This window comes from Sphaeramia orbicularis, chromosome 14 (assembly GCF_902148855.1).
Source record: "Sphaeramia orbicularis chromosome 14, fSphaOr1.1, whole genome shotgun sequence".
NCBI classification, from domain to species: Eukaryota; Metazoa; Chordata; class Actinopteri; order Kurtiformes; family Apogonidae; genus Sphaeramia; species Sphaeramia orbicularis.
Window position 1 is genome coordinate 33,698,389 of NC_043970.1, and position 19,151 is coordinate 33,717,539.

Below are 19,151 nucleotides of genomic sequence, written 5' to 3' on the forward strand. Positions count from 1 at the left end.
TTCCTGGTTTTGGGACTGATACATATTAAAAATTTAAAGTGCTGGGGTAAGGCCTGCAGAGTTATTCAGTGCACTCTCACACCACTGACATCCAATTTGTGCTTGGAGGCTTGAGGCTGCAGTTCTGTGTAAATTGCAGTAACTCAAGCAAGCAGATATCTGACTGTGCATCTTCACAGAAAATCATCTGCAAAGATTCTTCTTTGTAGTATGTATTAAATCACACTGATTAAAAATATACTCTATGTGAACTTGAATAATGCTTGCATGTGTGGGAAATTACACAGGGGATTCATGCCCACATACATACAGCATATATATATATATATACATGTACAGTCTGAGTGTCGGGGACATAAAGTTCTCCAGCACATCCATCCATATCATTGGCTTCAGTATACTTCTGTGCCTGGATACAGACCACACAGGCTGGACCTGATTCCCATCATCATGACAACAGGGCTACCAGGCAACCAATCAAAGTCCTCTGAGCCTCACTCTGCAAGCTGATTGGTTTGTGCCTGCAGCCTGTTGTGGAATGCTCATCTTTAACCTCTCTGCTGCCATGCACATCGCATACATCCTATATTTTCTCAGTGCAGATTACAGCTACATTTCTAATCCTGTCACATTCATTGTCAGGTCTGTCATGATACGATGTATCAAGAACATCTCAATAAATTGTATGCATATGTGAATCAGAAAATACTAGTGCTCATCTATAAGATCATCTTAATGCTCAACTGATACCACAAGATGATGTTAAAATGACGGTGTATTTTAGGAAACAAATCCACAATATAAACAGACTGCTACTGAGAATGCACAATTTGTTAAAACCCAGCGAGTCAGGCATATGTGAACAGAGACACTTACACGAATTACTGATCATCTGAAATCTGCTTTCACTGGTGGACTGCACTTTATGTCATCTAACCAGGTAGTCTTTTCAGTCAGGATCATGGGCTCTGCAGGGTTACAGATCCCACGTGCCTTCCCAGCTCTTTGTGGAGTCTAATCAACAAGTCTGTCAAGGGAAGTGATTACATAAATGAATAGAATATTTTAGACACAGCTGGAGAGGGTTGTTTTTATGGACTCACACTAGGGTACTTTTTTGCTGTGTCATTAGTTAAATAAGGCATTGACCCTTTAGATAACTGGCACCCACACTGGCTCATAAGGCAGGATATGCTTTAGTTAATAGTGTATTCAGTGAAATTCTGTCACTAAGTCTCTGGTAATTGATTTATTACATAACTGGGAAACTTGGTAGTTGTTTTGTCCAGCCCTGATGACATGGGAGCTTTGCTGGACCATGACTGTCTTTCTGACACCTGTTATGAATGTGAAGTACAGAAAACCTTTATGGTCAATGTTTTTTTCATTGTAAATTAACCATTGGCTGTTGATAGAGGCAAACTGCATCAGGTGCTCAGTGACTGGAAGTGCATAAAAGCACACACACTCCTGAGGTAAAAGGGCAAGAGGGAAAGGTAGGGTTCACTGCTTGGTTTAAAATAATAATAATAAGATTAAATATTCAACTGCCATGTGAAACAGAAAAGCCAAAACATATACAAGTCTCTCTCTCTCTCTCTCTCTCTCTCTCTCTCTCTCTCTCTCTCTCTCTCTCTCTCTCTCTCTCTCTCTCTCTCTCTCTCTCTCTCTCTCTCTCTCTCTCTCTCTCTCTCTCTCTCTCTCTCTCTCTCTCTCTCTCTCTCATCCAGCCCTCATGCATCAGTACTTGCAGTTGTTGGATAGTACAGCACAAAGCTGTGAGATTAGGGAGGAGGGGGCGACATTACCCTGTAGGGTGCAGCTGGACAGCATCAACAAGACGCTACAAATCTGTCACACGTGTTTTGTCGTTTCAGATAAAATTGACTGCACCGCTCCCATTGTGTGTTTTTCGATCAGTGTGCTCCTTGTTTCCGAGGAAAAGAGGCGATTCTGCTCGCCGCCATTTTTAGGGACCTGCCTACCGAAGAGAAACTTTGCTAGGTACTGTCTAACGTTAGCAGCTCCCTAGTTAGCCAGTAGCCTGCCTGCCAGGCAGCTCGTTGTGACAGTTAGCGGTAAGGCTTGACAGTCGTCAACCAGGTCAGCCTGGTTCACGCTCATATCACTTATTACCCGTGGCCGGCCACCGCGGATGACAACATTAGCGGCAGGTTATGGTAACTAATTTACTAATACTTGAAGTCAACGTGACCGCCAGTATTGGGTAGGGCAATTGTACAGTTGTTAGAATAGCGAATTAGCATTGCTAAATTGCTTGCTAGCGAATTCACGCTCCTTGGTTTCTCTTGACTGCACTGGCTCGTCTGTGATTTAGCGACAGCCGCTGTGCTGTGCCGTGTTTACGGTGACTGGATTAATCAACCCTTCATATCCATCTTCTGATCCTGTGTGGACTCGTTTGGACAAGGTGAGTGGATGCCAACTTTAGCTTTAAGCTAACCAATGATGTGTGAATGTGGTCACTAATGCTAACTTGCATGCTGCAGTAGAGGTTGGTTGGTTGCTTGGTTAGCTTTCAAGCTAGTCAGATTGGTTGCCATTCACTAACGTTAGCTAACCAAAAGTTGCTGTCACAACTTGAATGGTGTGTCGCGTCGACAGATTTTAGTCTGCTTTGCTTGCTAACTTAAGTGAACCACGTTAGCACAAAAACCTCATTATTTTTGCTTGTTAAAAATACATATTTTTCTGCTACAAGCGAAGAAGGGCTAGCGAGCTCAATTGTTGGTGTTTAGGTTTCTTGTAAATATTGGTAACCTATTGCTTAACGTAAAGAAGCGTTAGCCAGCTACGTTAGCTGGCTAATCCGCTTTATGCAACTATCGTTAGCAAGCAGTGCCACTCCCTCATTTTTGTTTTTGTCCACTGTGGCTGTAAGTGAAACTCGGCTTTGGAAGTGTCTGTTGTGGAAGTTTGTCCATCTGTAAGGGAACACCAGAGTCACATACTGTGGATAAAGCTTGTTCGGTGACGGTAGGTGACATTGGTCAAACCTCCTCTGTGTGTGTTGGACCTACATGCCCTCGTATTGTGTTTACAGGCGGCATTAGCCTGGACAGTGACAGATCAGTGCTTGTGTGCCTGTTTGGTGGAGCTGACTAGCAGAGCTTGCATCCATCGCCCGCTGATGGCTGTTTTTGTGCACTGGCGTGAGTCGCATTCCTCAGTTTTCTGTGTTGATATTGCGTAACACTGGCTATCACTCAGCGAGCTACTCTTCTGCTGGGCTTATCTGTGACTTCGCCGCTTAACTTATGCATGACATTCAGTTCAGCCACACAAGGATTTAAGACACTTTGAAATCACGATCAGATGTTTTCTTTATGACATGTTCCTCAATGAAATGCATTGCGCTCTGTTGGAGTGATCTGTCAAATTCCGTCTGTCGGATTTCCTAGGTTTGATGGCTAATATGCACAAACACCCACACATCATTCGATGATTTAGGCTTTTTAGGGTTCATGTGCAACATATGCAGGCTCCGTTTGTCAAATAAGTGCTGCAGTATGTCCAGTCTAGCTTGTATTGTTGTTAGTCTCTTCAGACAGAGGTGAACATTATGTCCATATTATCAATGCAGCCTTGTGACTGTATCTGAAAGGCAGGTACGTCTTGTCCTCCTCTTTTGCTGTCACCTGTGTCTCCTTCCTGCCTGTCCCAGCTTTAATACATTCCCTGTAACCTGTTAGGATCTTCACACCTGTCGTTTGTTCATTTATATCTCTGCGTGCTTGTCAGAACAACAGTACATTCACAGGCTGGAACAGCTCCCTCCTTTCTTCACTTTCAAGGACTTGCTGGTTGCTGATGAGGAGAGGTACGCAGCTGTTATTCTCTCTAAACATTTTGATGTAGGATAAGCTTCAGCGAAGTTGTATTCTTCTCTCTGTGTGATTATCAGTCACCAGTCTCCTTATTGTGGCTACTGGATATGGGAAAACTGCGTAATGACTTTAAGTGCCTCCCAGGAAAAATGGATTAGAGTTCTGAAGAAAGCCTTCCCTGCTTGGTCTAGATTTAAACCGGTTAGTTAACTTAATGTGTCAGTACTTCATAATGTATGGTGTACAAATTAATAATATTAGATGACCTATAGTTAAAGGTATTGACTAGAATGACTAGACCTCGATTAGCTTTTATCTAAACTCTGATGAATCAAATAAAGGCATCATTTTTTACTGGTTAGTTAAAACAACCATTGACAAACTAGTCAGTGGCAACAACTTATAAGATAAAGAACATCAGACAATGTCAATTTTGACTTTAAAAAATTTATATATATATATATATATATATATATATATATATATATATATGTATATGTATATATGTATATATAAAAACATGGGATAGGAACTGTTTCTTAAAAGGAGCTCTTAAACATCTGGTTAGGTCAGATTCAGTCTGGCTACAGAATACTCAAAAACCAGAACATACTTGATGAGTCACACTGAAAGCGATGAAGAAACAGGGGAAAGACAGACACGTTCAAAATTCTTTTCAGGTGTCAACTTGATCCATATCAGTTTGAGTCTGTGGAGATGTTATACAGGTTATGTGCATAAATTCAGGCTGTAAAACCTCCATGCAGCATATCTTTATACTCTTGGGTATTTGGGTGTTTCACTGTAAAAATGTGTCACTGTTGTAAGTATCCTTTGCTCAGAGGAAACTTGGGCTGTCGTGGATGTTCATGGGATTTATCCCAACAGGAAGAGTGTAAATGGAGCTCTGTGTGAGCCATGGGATGGGTCAAATCCTCTTAGTGTTTGCTCACTCCATTCCTCTTCTCGGTCACCATCATCTCTAGCACCACACTTCGGGATGTGTTGTTGTTGACATTGGGTCACCAGAGAACTTTCACTTCCTCCTCACAGCGAAAGCCTCAATCCGTAATCAGTTGGGGAAGTGGTACAGTGTGCAGCCCACCCTCCAACTTTAGGGATTGAAACATGGTGCATAAGCCGTTTTGAACATCAGTGCACATGTAGGTCATGAAATTAACTTTGTCTCTGTACCAGCAACTGTGATGCAGAACATTATTTTCCTCTGTATTTACATTCTAACATTGACATATTTTAATTTTTAGGTCTCTATGATTGTTAGGAGTCAATAAGACCAATATTACTGGTTATATATGAAATTAATATACCTTTTTAAATTTTTAATTTAAAGTAGCCTACGTTTTTAGAGGAACATTAGCTTGTAATTTGTTCAAAATACCTTAAAGCTGCCAAATAAATAACACACATTTCTTAACTATTTGTCATTTTTCATACTTAACATGAATGGATTAGATATCATACGTACTCATGAGTAAATAAGTGTTTGTCTTTTACTGGTTTTATTTTGTAGTATATTTTCTGTGACCTAATTTAAATGCCACATGGCTAGTGTCACATGACTAATTGAGTTTTAAACTGAGCACACATGTCTATTTTATGCCCAGATGAAGACTCCTCATAGTGGAAACACATTAGTTTATCCATTAGGCTGTAAAGGATTTTTATTGTTATAATCAGAATGCCTTGGGCTTTTTCTGACAGCTGTTTTGCGTTTCACATTTCTGGGATACCTGTTGTTTGTTTTTTAAAAAGACATTGAATAGTATTAAACTTCATTTGATCTAGTCCTGTCCTAACCAAGCAACTGATTTCCAAATTCACTCACCATTATTTTTTGTGCTTCTTTGTTTCTTTGAGCCAATGCAGCACTCACTATAAAGTGTTGTCTTTTAATAAAAGAATGTTTTATTCTTGCTTCACTGTTGGTAGGCTGTTATTCTTCAAGTATCACTGATCAGATGTTGTGAATGTGACATTGCTCAAGATCAGTCCATTTATTTTAACTGACAAAACAAACACAGATAATCCTGAGTTTGAATACATAAGCAATGGGTCCAATAATCAGTTATGGCCTATAACATGTTTATCCCTAATCTCTATATCTAAACTTGGTGAAGTGTGTAGTGTTGTGTTGGTTCACCTCTGTGACTGACCTGGGGCTGGTGTCTTTCATAATATCTCATTTCAGGTGTTGTACATAGGTGATTCTCCTACAGATAAACACATTTGCCAGTGTTTTTGAAAATTTAAGTCATTATTTCATTTAAAGGTTCTGTATAGGTGAATTTTCTCTATGTATGTTGCAGTGTATTTTGAGACCCAACATGAAATTTACAGTGGGTGTTTGCTTGGTTTACTTAAAAGATCATAAAAATGTAAATAGTCTCACCAGAGAATGGCTAGTTGAACAAGAACCTTTTCACAGAGTTACCCCGATACATCAGCCAACTTCTTACACGTATATCTTTATATGAATAAGTGCTGACAGATAAAGAGCGTTTTCACTGTCAGTGTAATATGAACGTGGATGATAAATGCATCACAAGACTGCCTGAAATGCACTGAATCAGAAAAAAAATGTATTTGCGCACACACAGCATGCAAAGGTTAGACCAATCAGATGAAGCCCTGGACACATGGGCCATACATTCACAGTAATCCTCCAATCAGAGGCAGCCCCAGTGAACCATCAATTACTCTCACATTAAAATTTGGCAAAGACTTCAGAGTCAGTCTGTTAATTATATATATCTACATCTCTGTACTGCACATTGCACTTTTTCCTCGTATTATGCACACCTGATATGAATGCATGTCAGCTGTTAAGTAACAAATGGCTGAACTGGATTTAAGGCTATTTTCAAACAGTCACCATTGGATAGTTCGTCCATTAGAAAGCACTGATGTTTGGAAAATTCCTTGCTTAAGGTGGCCTCTAGGTAACAAAATTCAGTATGTTTTGGATTCTCATTGTCATAAGATTTTACTTTTATACATCTAATTGTCATTGATTGTCTTTATTTGTTAGCTAGGCCTGTATTGGATTTTGCCACATTTATTGGAGTTAATTCTAAATATGACTTTGTGTTTGTTTCATCATGTTCATTGTATGTGATTGAACGAAGACAGAAGTAGGGAAATCTATGTGTCCTTCAGTGAAGTTTGAGTCTGTGTTGTGCCGGGATTAGGTTTTTATTTGATATTGTCTAACTCCATTTCTAAGGCAAAGGTGTATCTATTGTTGCACACTGTTGTCACTATAGGGAAGCAGAAAATGAGAGCTAAACTTGAAATTAAGCGCAAGGGTTTTCACAGTGAATCTGATCGGAGTCCTCTTCATAGAAACCACAGGCTGTTAATCATGGATCAAGGCAGTTTGTCAACATACTATATGCTACATATTACAGGTTATACAAGGAAATCTCAAAATGAGATTATAGAGCAATGATCAGTCCATTTGTCAACTGGAAAATGAAGATAAGAAACTGTTGTGATTGTTTCATCTATAGATCATGGAATTTTGAAGCAAAAATGAAACATTTACTCGTCTCACCTTCTCAAATTTCATAATTTGCCTGTTTCCTGATGTGAATAATAGTCAGTAGAGTATCTTCTAGACTGGTGCTTTGTCAAAACAAGCGCTTAATAAAATTACATAGAACTTGTCTTCTAGGCCACTTCTTGTAGTTTTAAAGCCTAAATGGTAAAATTAAGATATACAGGACTCACAACCCCACAGTATTACCACCATATTTGAAATTATACAAGAAAAATTAAATGCTCCTTAAGAAAAATTGTATAGTTTAATTAATGTTGGTAAATTAAAGCAAGTGATGATTGATAACCCAAAAAGATGAAGAAACAGATAAGCACATTTGAGACTGAGCTGTTATCAGCCATTACATTTTTCATGATTTTCTTTCTTGTCTTTGCTCTGAATTTTGTCAAACCGTTACATATTCCCAGTTACTCCTCTGCTGTCAAACTTGTGCGTTCGAAGGTTCTCACTATGACAACCAGCACATACATTTGATTATTAATTAATTTTCTGTCTTTCTATGACACTGCTCACTACTCCATTTTTTTGTATCAGTATCCTCTTCATTAGACCTCTCTATGATTTATTTATTTTTTTTTTTTTCGTAGCGCAGACCAAATCAATTCAGAAAACACACGGGGAGGGAATCTATTTTCTCGGGCAGTAAAGCAAAACAAGTATTGGTGCATTTCTTGAACACACTGTTCTTTGTGATGGCGTGTGTGCGCGCACATCTTGCCATCCAGTCCAGCTCTATCAGATTCAGTCTTGTGACTTTGTGTTCATCACTTTATTTCGCTATGTGTGTTGGTGTGAGAAGGAGAGCTTTTTATCAGCTGATTGTTTTTATTTTTTTCCCTATGTATTATCTAGTCAATTATAAACGCGCACACAAGTCAAGTCTAGTTTTATTTCTTATAAAGAATGGAGCACTGTGAACCGTCCTTTCTCTCATACTAACAAAAAAATCATAGAAAATTACTTTGAAAAACTGGCAAGTCACACAGAATGCAGTGTTTTGTTTTGTTTTTTTACTTTTGCTTTGTTTTTTCATGACAGCCTGCTGAATACCAGTCTGCACCTGTAAAACCTTAGAAGAACCTTTTAAAAACCTAAGCTTGAATTGGGCAGAACAATGTTATTGTAACTAGGCCTCTTTTTTGACACCGAAGACTGAACTAATTTCAACAGGAAATAGGGTAAAATGTAGAAAACCCTCATTTTGTGTTGTAACTTTTTTTTTTTTAATTTTCATAACATTGTAAAACTGAAATGACTTCTTGCTGCCGACTGTTTTTGAAAAAGTCAATATCAACTTAAACATTAGCAGGATTTCCCTACAGTTAAGATGGTAAAGCCAAATGAATGATCAGTCAACATGGAGAGCACCTGCTTGCGTAACTTTTTTTTCATCATATGATTATAGTTAACTTCTCAGGCAGGATCCTATACATTTTGAGCATTATTTGTTTAATATCTACTCCGGCTTTTCCAAATTGAAGCCAGACAATTTATCCAAATGCAATTTTATGATCGCAAAGGCTGCAGTTTAAACTTCTGTTATATGCATGGTGGTATTTTCTGAATTCTTAAAGCTGCAGGAGACTTTCGTCACCAATTTTTCATCAAATCTGTCAAACCCCAGTCATATCCTCAGTATGATGAATCCGTAAGTCTTTCTGTGATTACTCACCTGAATCCCTTCCCTCACAGTGAACAATTTTGAAGTGCCATCCACCATAAACAAACCATTTGTTTACAAACAGAGCTGGGAGGTAACTTGGGCATCTTTGGAATTTTGTCGCGACGTGCATTGTGGGAAACAGAGGCTGGCAGCAGCAGCGCAACCATATGATATTATATGGATGGAACAAACACGATGCAGAAACAGCCTAAAGGAAGTGGAGCTCCAGCCGTTTCCGCGTTGTGTTTCTTGCAGCTGCCAGGTGGAGCTCTGCTTGCTCTGCTCCCCTTCAACCATTTCCACATTTCAGCCATTTCTGCATTGTGTTTGTTTCATCCATATAATATCATATCGATGCGCTGTCGCTGTCAGGCGGTGGTGCGAGCCTCCGCTTCCCACAGTGCACGTCGCAACAAAATTCTGAAGATGCCCGAGTTACCTCCCGGCTCTGTTTGTAAACACATGGAGTGTTTATGGTGGATGGCACTTCGAAATTGTTCACCGTGAGGGAAGAGATTCAGGTGAGTAATCACAGACAGACTTACGGATTTGTGATACTTAGGCTATGACTGAGGTTTTACAGATTTGATGAAAAATTGGTGATGGAAGTCTCCCGCACCTTTAAAGTTTTCAGTTCAGTATTTTATGTGTGAACTGAAAATAATATAGATATGTCAAAATGATGAAGCAATTAGTATCTGTATTTTCTTTGATACCCAAGCAAATCAACTCAAAGAGCATTGTCCACAAAACAGCACAAAAATGGACTTTTTCACCTAATTGTTTAACAATTTATGCGGCATTATTGAACGTGTGCAAGGACCCACAAATTCTCCACCTGTGTACCAATGTCTACAACAAACTTAGGGAAAACACTAGCATCAGACAAAAGGAAACTGAGTTGTCCTTAAAAGAAGTTACCAGTCAATTGAAAATGACAGCCTTGAAGGTGCTATAGGGATTTGACAGACCAAGGGGCACTGATTTAATGCTAATTTAAATGTATAAAAATAAAAATGTATATATGCATACATGGTGTATAGAGGTGTCAGTTGAATGCAAACATTAATGTGTTGGAATGAGTCCTAGCAGGTAGCTGAGATTTCAAGGGTCACTCTAAATGCATTGGTTTCCAAACCAGGAGGTAGACCTCACCAGGTCTTAGGGCTGGGCAATAAAGCGATAACTATATATATATCACAAAATAACTTTTCCTCGATTTGAAATATGAGACATGTTCGATACAGTTTCGATAGAATTCATTATCCATGTTTTGACAGACATAAGAATAGCCAATCATAATTAAGTAGCATTGCACCGAACCAGTCATGCAAGAGCCATGTCAAGTTAAGATGACGCACATAGCACTGACGTAAGAGCAGCCGCAGCACAGATGCTAATGTTTGGGCTGCAACAGGAGATGATGAGTGTTCCCTCGGGAGAAAATTTGACCGAGAACTTGGGCGACCAGGTTACTGAAAAGTAGGATGCGGCATAGAAGCCGGGAGTAAGACGTTCAAAGCATGTTAAGTTTCATTTTCAGTTCACGCCAGTTTTGGCAGTCATGGAACGCACTCTCATGTATATACCCCCGGCATTGTTTCATGAAGATGGTCTGTTTTGTTTATGTTCTCTTTTAAAACTTGAAAGCTTTTGCCTACTGGTCAGACTTTAAGTTTAATTTTAAATTTCTGCACCTGTTTTATTTATCTGAAACAGTTGTATAATGTTCTTCAGCTCATCTGTCATGTTCAACCTCTGACAGAAAATAAATCATATTTAAATAAAAATAGGCGACATGGTGGTGCAGTGGTTAGCACTTGTGCCTCACAGCAAGAAGGTCCTGGGTTCAATTCCAACACCAGTCGACGGGGGGTGGGACCTTTCTGTGTGGAGTTTGCATGTTCTCCCCGTGTCTGCGTGGGTTCTCTCCGGGTACTCCGGCTTCCTCCATCAATCCAAAGACATGCACTGATAGGTTAATTGGTTAATCTAAATTGCCCATAGGTGTGAATGTGAGAGTGATTGTTTGTCTCTGTACGTCAGCCCTGCAATGAACTGGTGAAATGTCCAGGGTGTACCCCGCCTTCGCCCCTATGTAGCTGGGATAGGCTCCAAGTGACCCCCATGACCCTAGTGAGGATAAAGCGGGTTCACATAATGAATGAATAAAAATAACCCTCTGATGTCTTCACAACTAACTTATAAGTAACGGAAAATTTAAGCTTGACAAAAATAGTGATTTGATTTATATTGTGATACATATCAATACCGTCTGATATGAAAAAAATTATCCTGATATGTTTTTTTTTTTTCCATATCGCCCAGCCCTACCAGGTCCCCAGGGAGGAAACTCATAACCAGGGGGAAGTAGTGAGGCATAAACATAACTTTCAACAGACGTTTTGTCCTGTCAAAGTCAAACATAGGGGTAACTATTGATATTAATTGCTGTATGTCATTGGATCAATGCCACCGTAAATGTTATTACATACACCAGTGGATTTCCTGCTCTGACAAATTAACACATTTGCTCAAAGAAAAAAAAGCCTGCTAATCAAGAAACCAGTGTGAAGGTTAAGATGAATTCAGAGAGAAAAATGAAAAGTGAGGCACGTTGTCTGGAAACAGTAAAATAACAGACACACTCATTGAGCAAATACCGATGATAATGATGTCGTTCCTGTGATGATAATGTTATTTCTCAGCTTTTTTAACCTTAATAGCTCTCGAGGTCATGTCAGAGAAAATGCAGGGAGGTCTTTCACATGTTAAAACAGTAAACGGTACAAACTTTGAAGAGAGTTTCGTGGGTATAGATGAGCGGTTTTACAATATAGAATGGATTTATAATGATCTACAACACAAAATGTCACTCCATTACCTTCCATGAAGCATCAGGAAAAACTAGTTTTGTGCTGGCTAACAGTTAAAAGGAAATGAGGCCTTTCCTTTCCTTAATCCCTTGAGATGTGGAAGAACATAGCTTTGGGTAGATGCAGCTTTAATTAATGGCAATTAATCATACAACTCCTAAATGGAGGCGAACTGTTGTCTCAGCCACTGTTTTATCTTTTTGTTGTAATTGTCACATTAATTACAAGGAAATGTTGACGCCGTACATGGCTGTTATTGCCTGCAGTAAATAATTAAGTCACTGACGTAAATATTCTCTTCCAATATTTGGGACTTGGCGTGTGATAGATCTCATAGTTTCAGACTTTATCCATACATATAACCACTGTGGCTGTAGATCCTTCAGTATTGACTCCACCAGTGAATTAGTAACATCATTTTGTTGTTGGTGTATCAATGTATTTTGTACCAGTTGCAGCGATGGATTTACTTTGTTGACAAAACGAAATATTTACTATTCAGGTCTTGGAGATGTGTTAAAATTATTATACATCGAATTCACTGTGTTTACGGAGTGGCATGCACCCATATCATCTTCTCTGCATTGTTTAGTCTTGTCAAACAACAAAACTGTCACATCTGTGTTGCTTATACTCTATTACTATTCACATGTATTGATTGGCTTGTCAGGTTGCAGCCAGTCTGGTTCACACTACTGATAAATATATTTTTGTTTAGGTTTGAGAGTGATAGTTTTTCACTGTTGTAGATAAAATAGATTATCTGATTACCAGAGATTATCTGGTTTAAGTACAATTTACATTCTTTATGCTTTAGATACAACTTTTTCTTTCAAAGTAGAATGTAGGCTATATAGGTATTTTACTTTATTTTGTTAATGTTTCCTGTTTAATAGGGCTGGCATATCTTCACTTCATGGTTAAAGTCAGTGTCCTGCTCTAAAGGGCTACATGATATATCAAAAATTCATTATCATGATATCAACACTTACCGCAAAGATTACTTAAATTTCAATAGAATGTAGCCTACATTTTTTGTGCCGTGCATTCACACTCTGATAGTTAAACATATTTGGCCAATCAGATGCTGAGGGTATTGAGTCGAGTGAGGCAAACAAGACCCCAGTCTGCAACACCTTGGCTCATGAAATTAGTGGTTAGAAAAAAGGCTACCAGTTTAAGTTGAGATATTGCAGTTGGAGTTAAATGATTGTTTAAATTTATTAGAAATTTTGAATGCTGTAAGTTGTCTATGTATTTCAAGTTCAGTTTGTTTACATTTGCAGAAAAGGTTTTAAGGGGCCAAGGTGATTTATGGCCAGCATTGCAAGTGTAGCTGCATTTATCCCAATAAAAATAATATTGAAATGGAAACAGTGCATTTCTGTTTTTAATTGTCTGCATCAGTCTATGTTGGCAGTAGGGCTGGGTATCATGGCCAGTTTCCTTAATCGATTCAATTTTGATTCATAAGGTTCTGAACCGATTAATCACGATTCAATTCGATCAATTTGATTCAGTATTGATTGATTCAGATTCATTTAGTGATACCAAAGTACAATTTTGAGCTGTAACCTGATTATTTGACTACTGCAGCCATGCAACACTGAATCAATACAGACATTAGAAAGTAAAATAAATATGACATTTCTGCAGTAAATAGCTGAATCTTCTCTTAAATAATGAACAGGACAGTAACATTGCCATGTTTCTACAGTGGCTCAGGACGGACTTCTTCATCATCTTTATTCTGTTTTATGGCTGATACTTCTAGCCTTAAGGCACATTACTATCACCCTGGGGCACCACTACCAATTTGGCCCCCCTGAAACATAATCATGTTGGGCCCTTGGTACAAGAAACTCACTGGAGGGGGAGGGTGAGCAGCGCTTTGTGATTGCCGCTTTACTATTCCTCTAATGCTGTGTTTCCACTACATGGTACTGGTTCGGCTCGGCCTTTTTGCGTTTCCATTACAAAAAAAGGACCTGGAATCTGGTACCCGGTACTAGTTTTTTGGTATCACCTCCGCTGAGGTTCCAAGACGGGGGACCAGATACTAAAAGGTGACATATAAACACTGCAGACCACTGATTGGTCAGACAGTTGTCTCTGTGACCCGCCATTTTACAAAAAACAGATGTGGAAGTTTACAGTTAATATAGCGGTAGGTTAATCCACATGATGACAGCCGGCAAAACTACATCACAGTTGGTCGAGATTCAGTCTTTGGTGGCTGATGTAAAAATTCAGCATGAGCTTGACGAGACAACACACAACGAGCGAGTTTATCAGCGACTCTCTGAGCAGACGACATGGAAGTAACGCACTGCATCGCTATGACGTCCAGGTACTGTAAAGTCGGTAGTATCCTGTAATGGAAACGGTCTTCAGGAATAGTACCTGGTACCCGAGTCGAGCCAAGTCAAACCGAGCTGGTTCTACATACTGGAAACGCGGCAAACTTGGCCATAGGTGATTGAAGTTAATATTTGTAGAACAACTGGCTTCTGCGACCCACCTCCGCTGGCCAGTTCCTCCACACTGCGGGTTCGAGTTTGAGGCCGAGAGGACCTCCCACGGAGGGGTTTTCCCCACCCATCCTCTGCGTCCCTCCCACACCAGAACCAAAACGAGACCAAAACACCCTGTCTTCCCGAGGGGTTCGCAAGACGGAGCAGCTGCACTTCTGTGGTATCCGGTTCGTTTTCTCACGGTCCTGCTCTGAAAAATCAATCTCATCCACTATTAATCGATTACGCAAAATGAAATTGATCCAAAATTGATCAAGTCGATTTTTTTACCCAGCCCTAGTTGGCAGCAAGTAGAGTAAAGAAAAACATTAAATATGTAAATATCGCTGGTCCTATCGTTACTGCAATATTCAAGTTATTGCATATTGTGTGTTTTCCTAATATCATGCAGCCCTAGTATGAAGCAGTTCATGCCTTCTTTGGGAATAATTAAAAAATACGTGGGAAATATCTGGGTACATTGTGAACGCTGTGACGGTACTGTATATAAACTTAAAAATGAACTTCACTTAAATCAACCAGTTAAATTTCAATAAGTAAACGTTGTAGAGGACCTAGGTAGAATAACAAAACGTTGTGCACCTTTGTGTCACAGATTCATACTTGGTTCCAGAGCCATCATATCTCAACTAAAATCCATTGTGCATGTCACCAACTGATCACACACATCCCTACACTTGAAGATCTATAGTGTTTATATCTACCCTACAGTGATGCTTTGCTGTAACCTTCTTTAAACAAACTGAAGGTGAAACTTAACTGTTTTATACAGTAGTGTATAAGCCTTGTAAGGAAGTGTTTCGCTGTTGTTTGGATACATTTAACAACTAAGCAACATTTCAGTGCTTATCTAATAAAGCTCTAGGCATTATGACAAAATTAGACAGAGTGTGAATGGCTTTCTGTTCAGTAACATCCAGAAAAATAAGATTGGAGCTCTGTAAGTGTTACATGAGTTTATTCCGAACAACAGGCTTTAACTTCTCTTCACTAGATATTTGTTGTCCTTAAGGGATTTGTGTCATGATATAAGAGTTTCACCCATTTGTTTCTCAGGGTAGCCTTTGCGGCAGACAGACCTTGTGACATTCAGCCTGAATGGTTGATAGTGTAGTTCTGAAACACCAGACTGCTGGGATGTGCTGATAATGAAATGGCAAAAATCAAACCAAATATGGACCAAAATGATCTGCAGCCAGCAACAGGTGGAAAGTTATACTGGAGTTAAAATATGAATAAGCATTATGTATACAGTGGGATATACATATCTTACACATATTGCTATATTGTATGAAAATATGCCAAGTGCGGCAAATGTAGGAATAGTAATATGCAGAGCACAACTATGACCTATTACCATTTCCTGATGACAGACTTTGCATAAGCACATAGGAAAATTATTCTTACAAGCATGCTCACATTAACTAACTAGAGCAAAATTGATGCATCTGTGCCAGAGTACACAATATCATTTGACCCCAGGTCATCTGATTGATCATCAGATGGAGCTCCTCCCTCATTACATTTGGCTACCTCATGGCAGTGGACATGAAATCGATCCGTGAGCGTTGCCCAGTCATCCCAGTAGCTTACAGATCTGCGATAATTGCTGAAGCGATCTGAACTTATGCACTTGTGATGACTGTGCAATTAACCGATTTATATTAAGTCAGCATTTGGGAGTTTGATGAGAGGTAGAAATGACTGTTCAAAGCACTAGGCCATGTTTATTTTTTTGATTATTATTTTTATTAAGGGAGAATATTAGAGAGAATCAACACTTATTAGTGTTTGGTAACATATAGTTAACTGACTCACTTTCTACTGTACACTTTCAACCTTATCACCAGTGAAGATTGGTTGCTTCTCTATCTTTATTTACTTGTCTATGTCCTCTCGGTTTGTTATTTGGAGATTAGGCAATAAATTACATAACTTATAGTTAACAGACTGTGGGAATTGGAAAAGTTAATGGTTGGTGTTAGTCCTTAAAGGCTATAAAGGTCATTGTGACACATTCCTACAGTGTGACATTGACACTTATTTTCATGTCCTTTTGATACGACTTAATGGCTCTCTATTCTGTGCTCAGAATGACAAAGGTTCACATGTTTTAGACTTACTTTACCTACCTACTTTTAGACTTGTAGTCTATCCCTTCAAAGTTTGACCAGTAGTTTTTAGTTCAGATATTTTTTTCCAACTCAAATCAGCCTAGTCAAAGGATTTCACACGGTTTTCTGTTCTGTTCACTCTAACAGTCTTATCTCTCTCTCTGCTCCCTTCTACCTCATTTATCCATCTAGGTGCCCATGTGCTGGTTCCTAAGGCCCATCCATTACTGCAGATGAATCTTCAGCTGCTTTGGCGTAACTCAGCTCCCAGATAGTCCCATCCCCTTTGAGTGGGACTACATTAACCAGGATGCCCTCCTCTGTAAGGGCAGGAAGCCTGAAGGATCCAGAGGTGGCGGAGCTGTTCTTCAAAGAAGACCCAGAGAAACTTTTCTCTGACCTCCGAGAGATTGGACATGGCAGCTTTGGCGCAGTCTACTTTGTATGGGAACTATGCCTTTTATATTGATTCATGAAAAGCAGAGAAATGCGTGTGAAAATTTCAAAGATTATAAAGCACAATTTAGATTTAGGTTTGCCTGATTGTCTTATTTACCTTCTGTAAATAAAGCACTAATTCAAGATTATGAAATATTCAGCTGCGTCAGTGGTCTAAACCTGGCATGGCTGTTTGATTTTTCTCAGTGAAGAACAACCATGATTTGTACAGCTCTGATTTAGTCAGATGCATTTGGTAGCACTGCTTTGCAAAGATGTGACTCACGCTGACTTTTTGATCTGATTGTATTACCACAGTGAATGCACTGTTCAAGAACAAAAGTGCAAGACATCTGAAAAAACACATGTGAAAGAGCAGAGGTGTGTGCGCTGAATGTTATGGTTGATGTAAATGCTGACGCTTTGTGTGTGTGCTGTGTGTTCCCCAGGCACGAGATGTGCGCACCAATGAGGTGGTGGCCATCAAGAAGATGTCCTACAGTGGGAAACAGTCCAATGAGGTGAGAGAGCAGCAATAACAGTATTTGTAACGTCACATAGAATCTATTTTACCATTAACATCAGTAATTATCATATATTTTTTTATCTAATGGTAAATAATGTTATGCAAACAAATTTCCCAATGCAAGCTATTTAAGACGGATGCAGTTTGTCTCTAGAAATCATGTAATGTGAATTTAAGGCCTCACAATGTCCTAAAGAATATTTTGACAGGTTTTAGAGTTGATTGGATTATGAATTTTACTGTTCCTTTTATGCCTAACTTTTAAAATGGTATTGCTCACGCTGTGGTGTGTGGGCTAACATGGTGTCTCCCCCATCAACAAAAACAGAGCCAAGATAAAATAGCTTTTCTAAGGTTACTTTAATATTAGTAGGTGCAAGTTCAACAGGATCACAAACCATACATTCACTTCTTGGTAGAAACCTGTTAAAAATAATTGTTTTGGTCACATAGGAACCAGGGGTAGGAAAGTATTAGTGTCAATTGGAAGAACAGAAAAACACAAAGGAGGAGTAAAAAGCCCCAGTAAACAGCTCCATACTCAATGTTCTGCATTCGTGTCAAAAAGTTCAGCAAAGCCAGACACTGTTTTATTTTTTATTTTTATTTTTTTTTTATCCTTCATACCATATGTAGATGAAATGGATCTTTTATTCATAATAGTCTCAAAAAGTCATACATTTAACTTGTTTAAGCCTGCAGTAACCCTGTATTGAAGTCATCTTAGATCACTGATTGAGATGCTTTGCCATGCTTAACAACACGGCTGTGGATCTGAATGTGTTAAAATCATTTGAAGTCAGCCCAGGTAAAATAATCTGACAGAAACTTGACTCTTAATATGATTCATTTAGATTAACTGCATTCATCCCTTAAGGGAAATTCAACCTCTTAGCTCAAATAAAATTAAAACAAATTACATGAGAAATATATCAAGTCAAAGCAGTTGTCCAGCTGCCATTGACTACTGTGCAAGAGATACACACAGTAGCAGTTTACAGTATTTTTTTGTGGTAACGGGCACAACAAACATTTTGTCACATGGTTTTTATCCTGTGTGCTCACTTTCACTGTTAGAGATACAGAGAGTTCACTCTGCTCATGATTTCAGATTAGCCATAATGAGATTACATATAATCCATGAAGACAAACCACCTTCTTCCTATTTACACTGAAAGACAGCCTTCTTCTGACATATACACACATGCTATGCAGAGACGGCATTGAATACAAACGGTAACGTTTAAGTAATTTCTTGTTTCAACAGAAATGGCAGGATATTATCAAGGAGGTGAAATTTCTCCAGAGGATCCGGCACCCAAACAGCATCGAATACAAGGGTTGTTACCTCCGAGAGCACACAGCATGGGTGAGTCAACTGATGTTTAGATTGTATCAGCCTGTACACACCGGCGTATCTGTTTCCATAAACTTTTATTCTCTTTGATCTATTTTGCTTCTCTGCAGCTGGTTATGGAGTATTGTCTGGGCTCAGCCTCTGATCTACTAGAAGGTGAGAAAAGCACAAAATCAATTTGTTCCACATTTTATTGTGTCAGACTGAGTTTCGTA

At 39.0% G+C, this 19,151-nt stretch overlaps 1 protein-coding gene across 6 annotated transcripts in view; it reads left to right on the top strand.

The window, feature by feature from the left end:
• Positions 1-1,765: 1,765 nt before the first annotated feature.
• The window catches only part of LOC115433362 (serine/threonine-protein kinase TAO1-like), a 31,675-nt gene continuing 14,289 nt past the window's right edge, over positions 1,766-19,151 (top strand). Inside the window, exons 1-6 of one of the 6 annotated variants that reach the window (XM_030154730.1) lie at positions 1,766-2,431; positions 3,763-3,841; positions 16,808-17,057; positions 17,503-17,574; positions 18,847-18,948; positions 19,047-19,092. In XM_030154730.1, coding sequence (XP_030010590.1) covers positions 16,926-17,057; positions 17,503-17,574; positions 18,847-18,948; positions 19,047-19,092 — 352 coding nt within the window. In that variant the 5' untranslated portion in view covers positions 1,766-2,431; positions 3,763-3,841; positions 16,808-16,925. Of the gene's footprint in view, positions 2,432-2,513; positions 2,998-3,562; positions 3,630-3,762; positions 3,842-16,807; positions 17,058-17,502; positions 17,575-18,846; positions 18,949-19,046; positions 19,093-19,151 lie in introns of those variants that run through there. The other 5 variants (XM_030154731.1, XM_030154735.1, XM_030154733.1 and 2 more) reach the window with 5 other exon arrangements.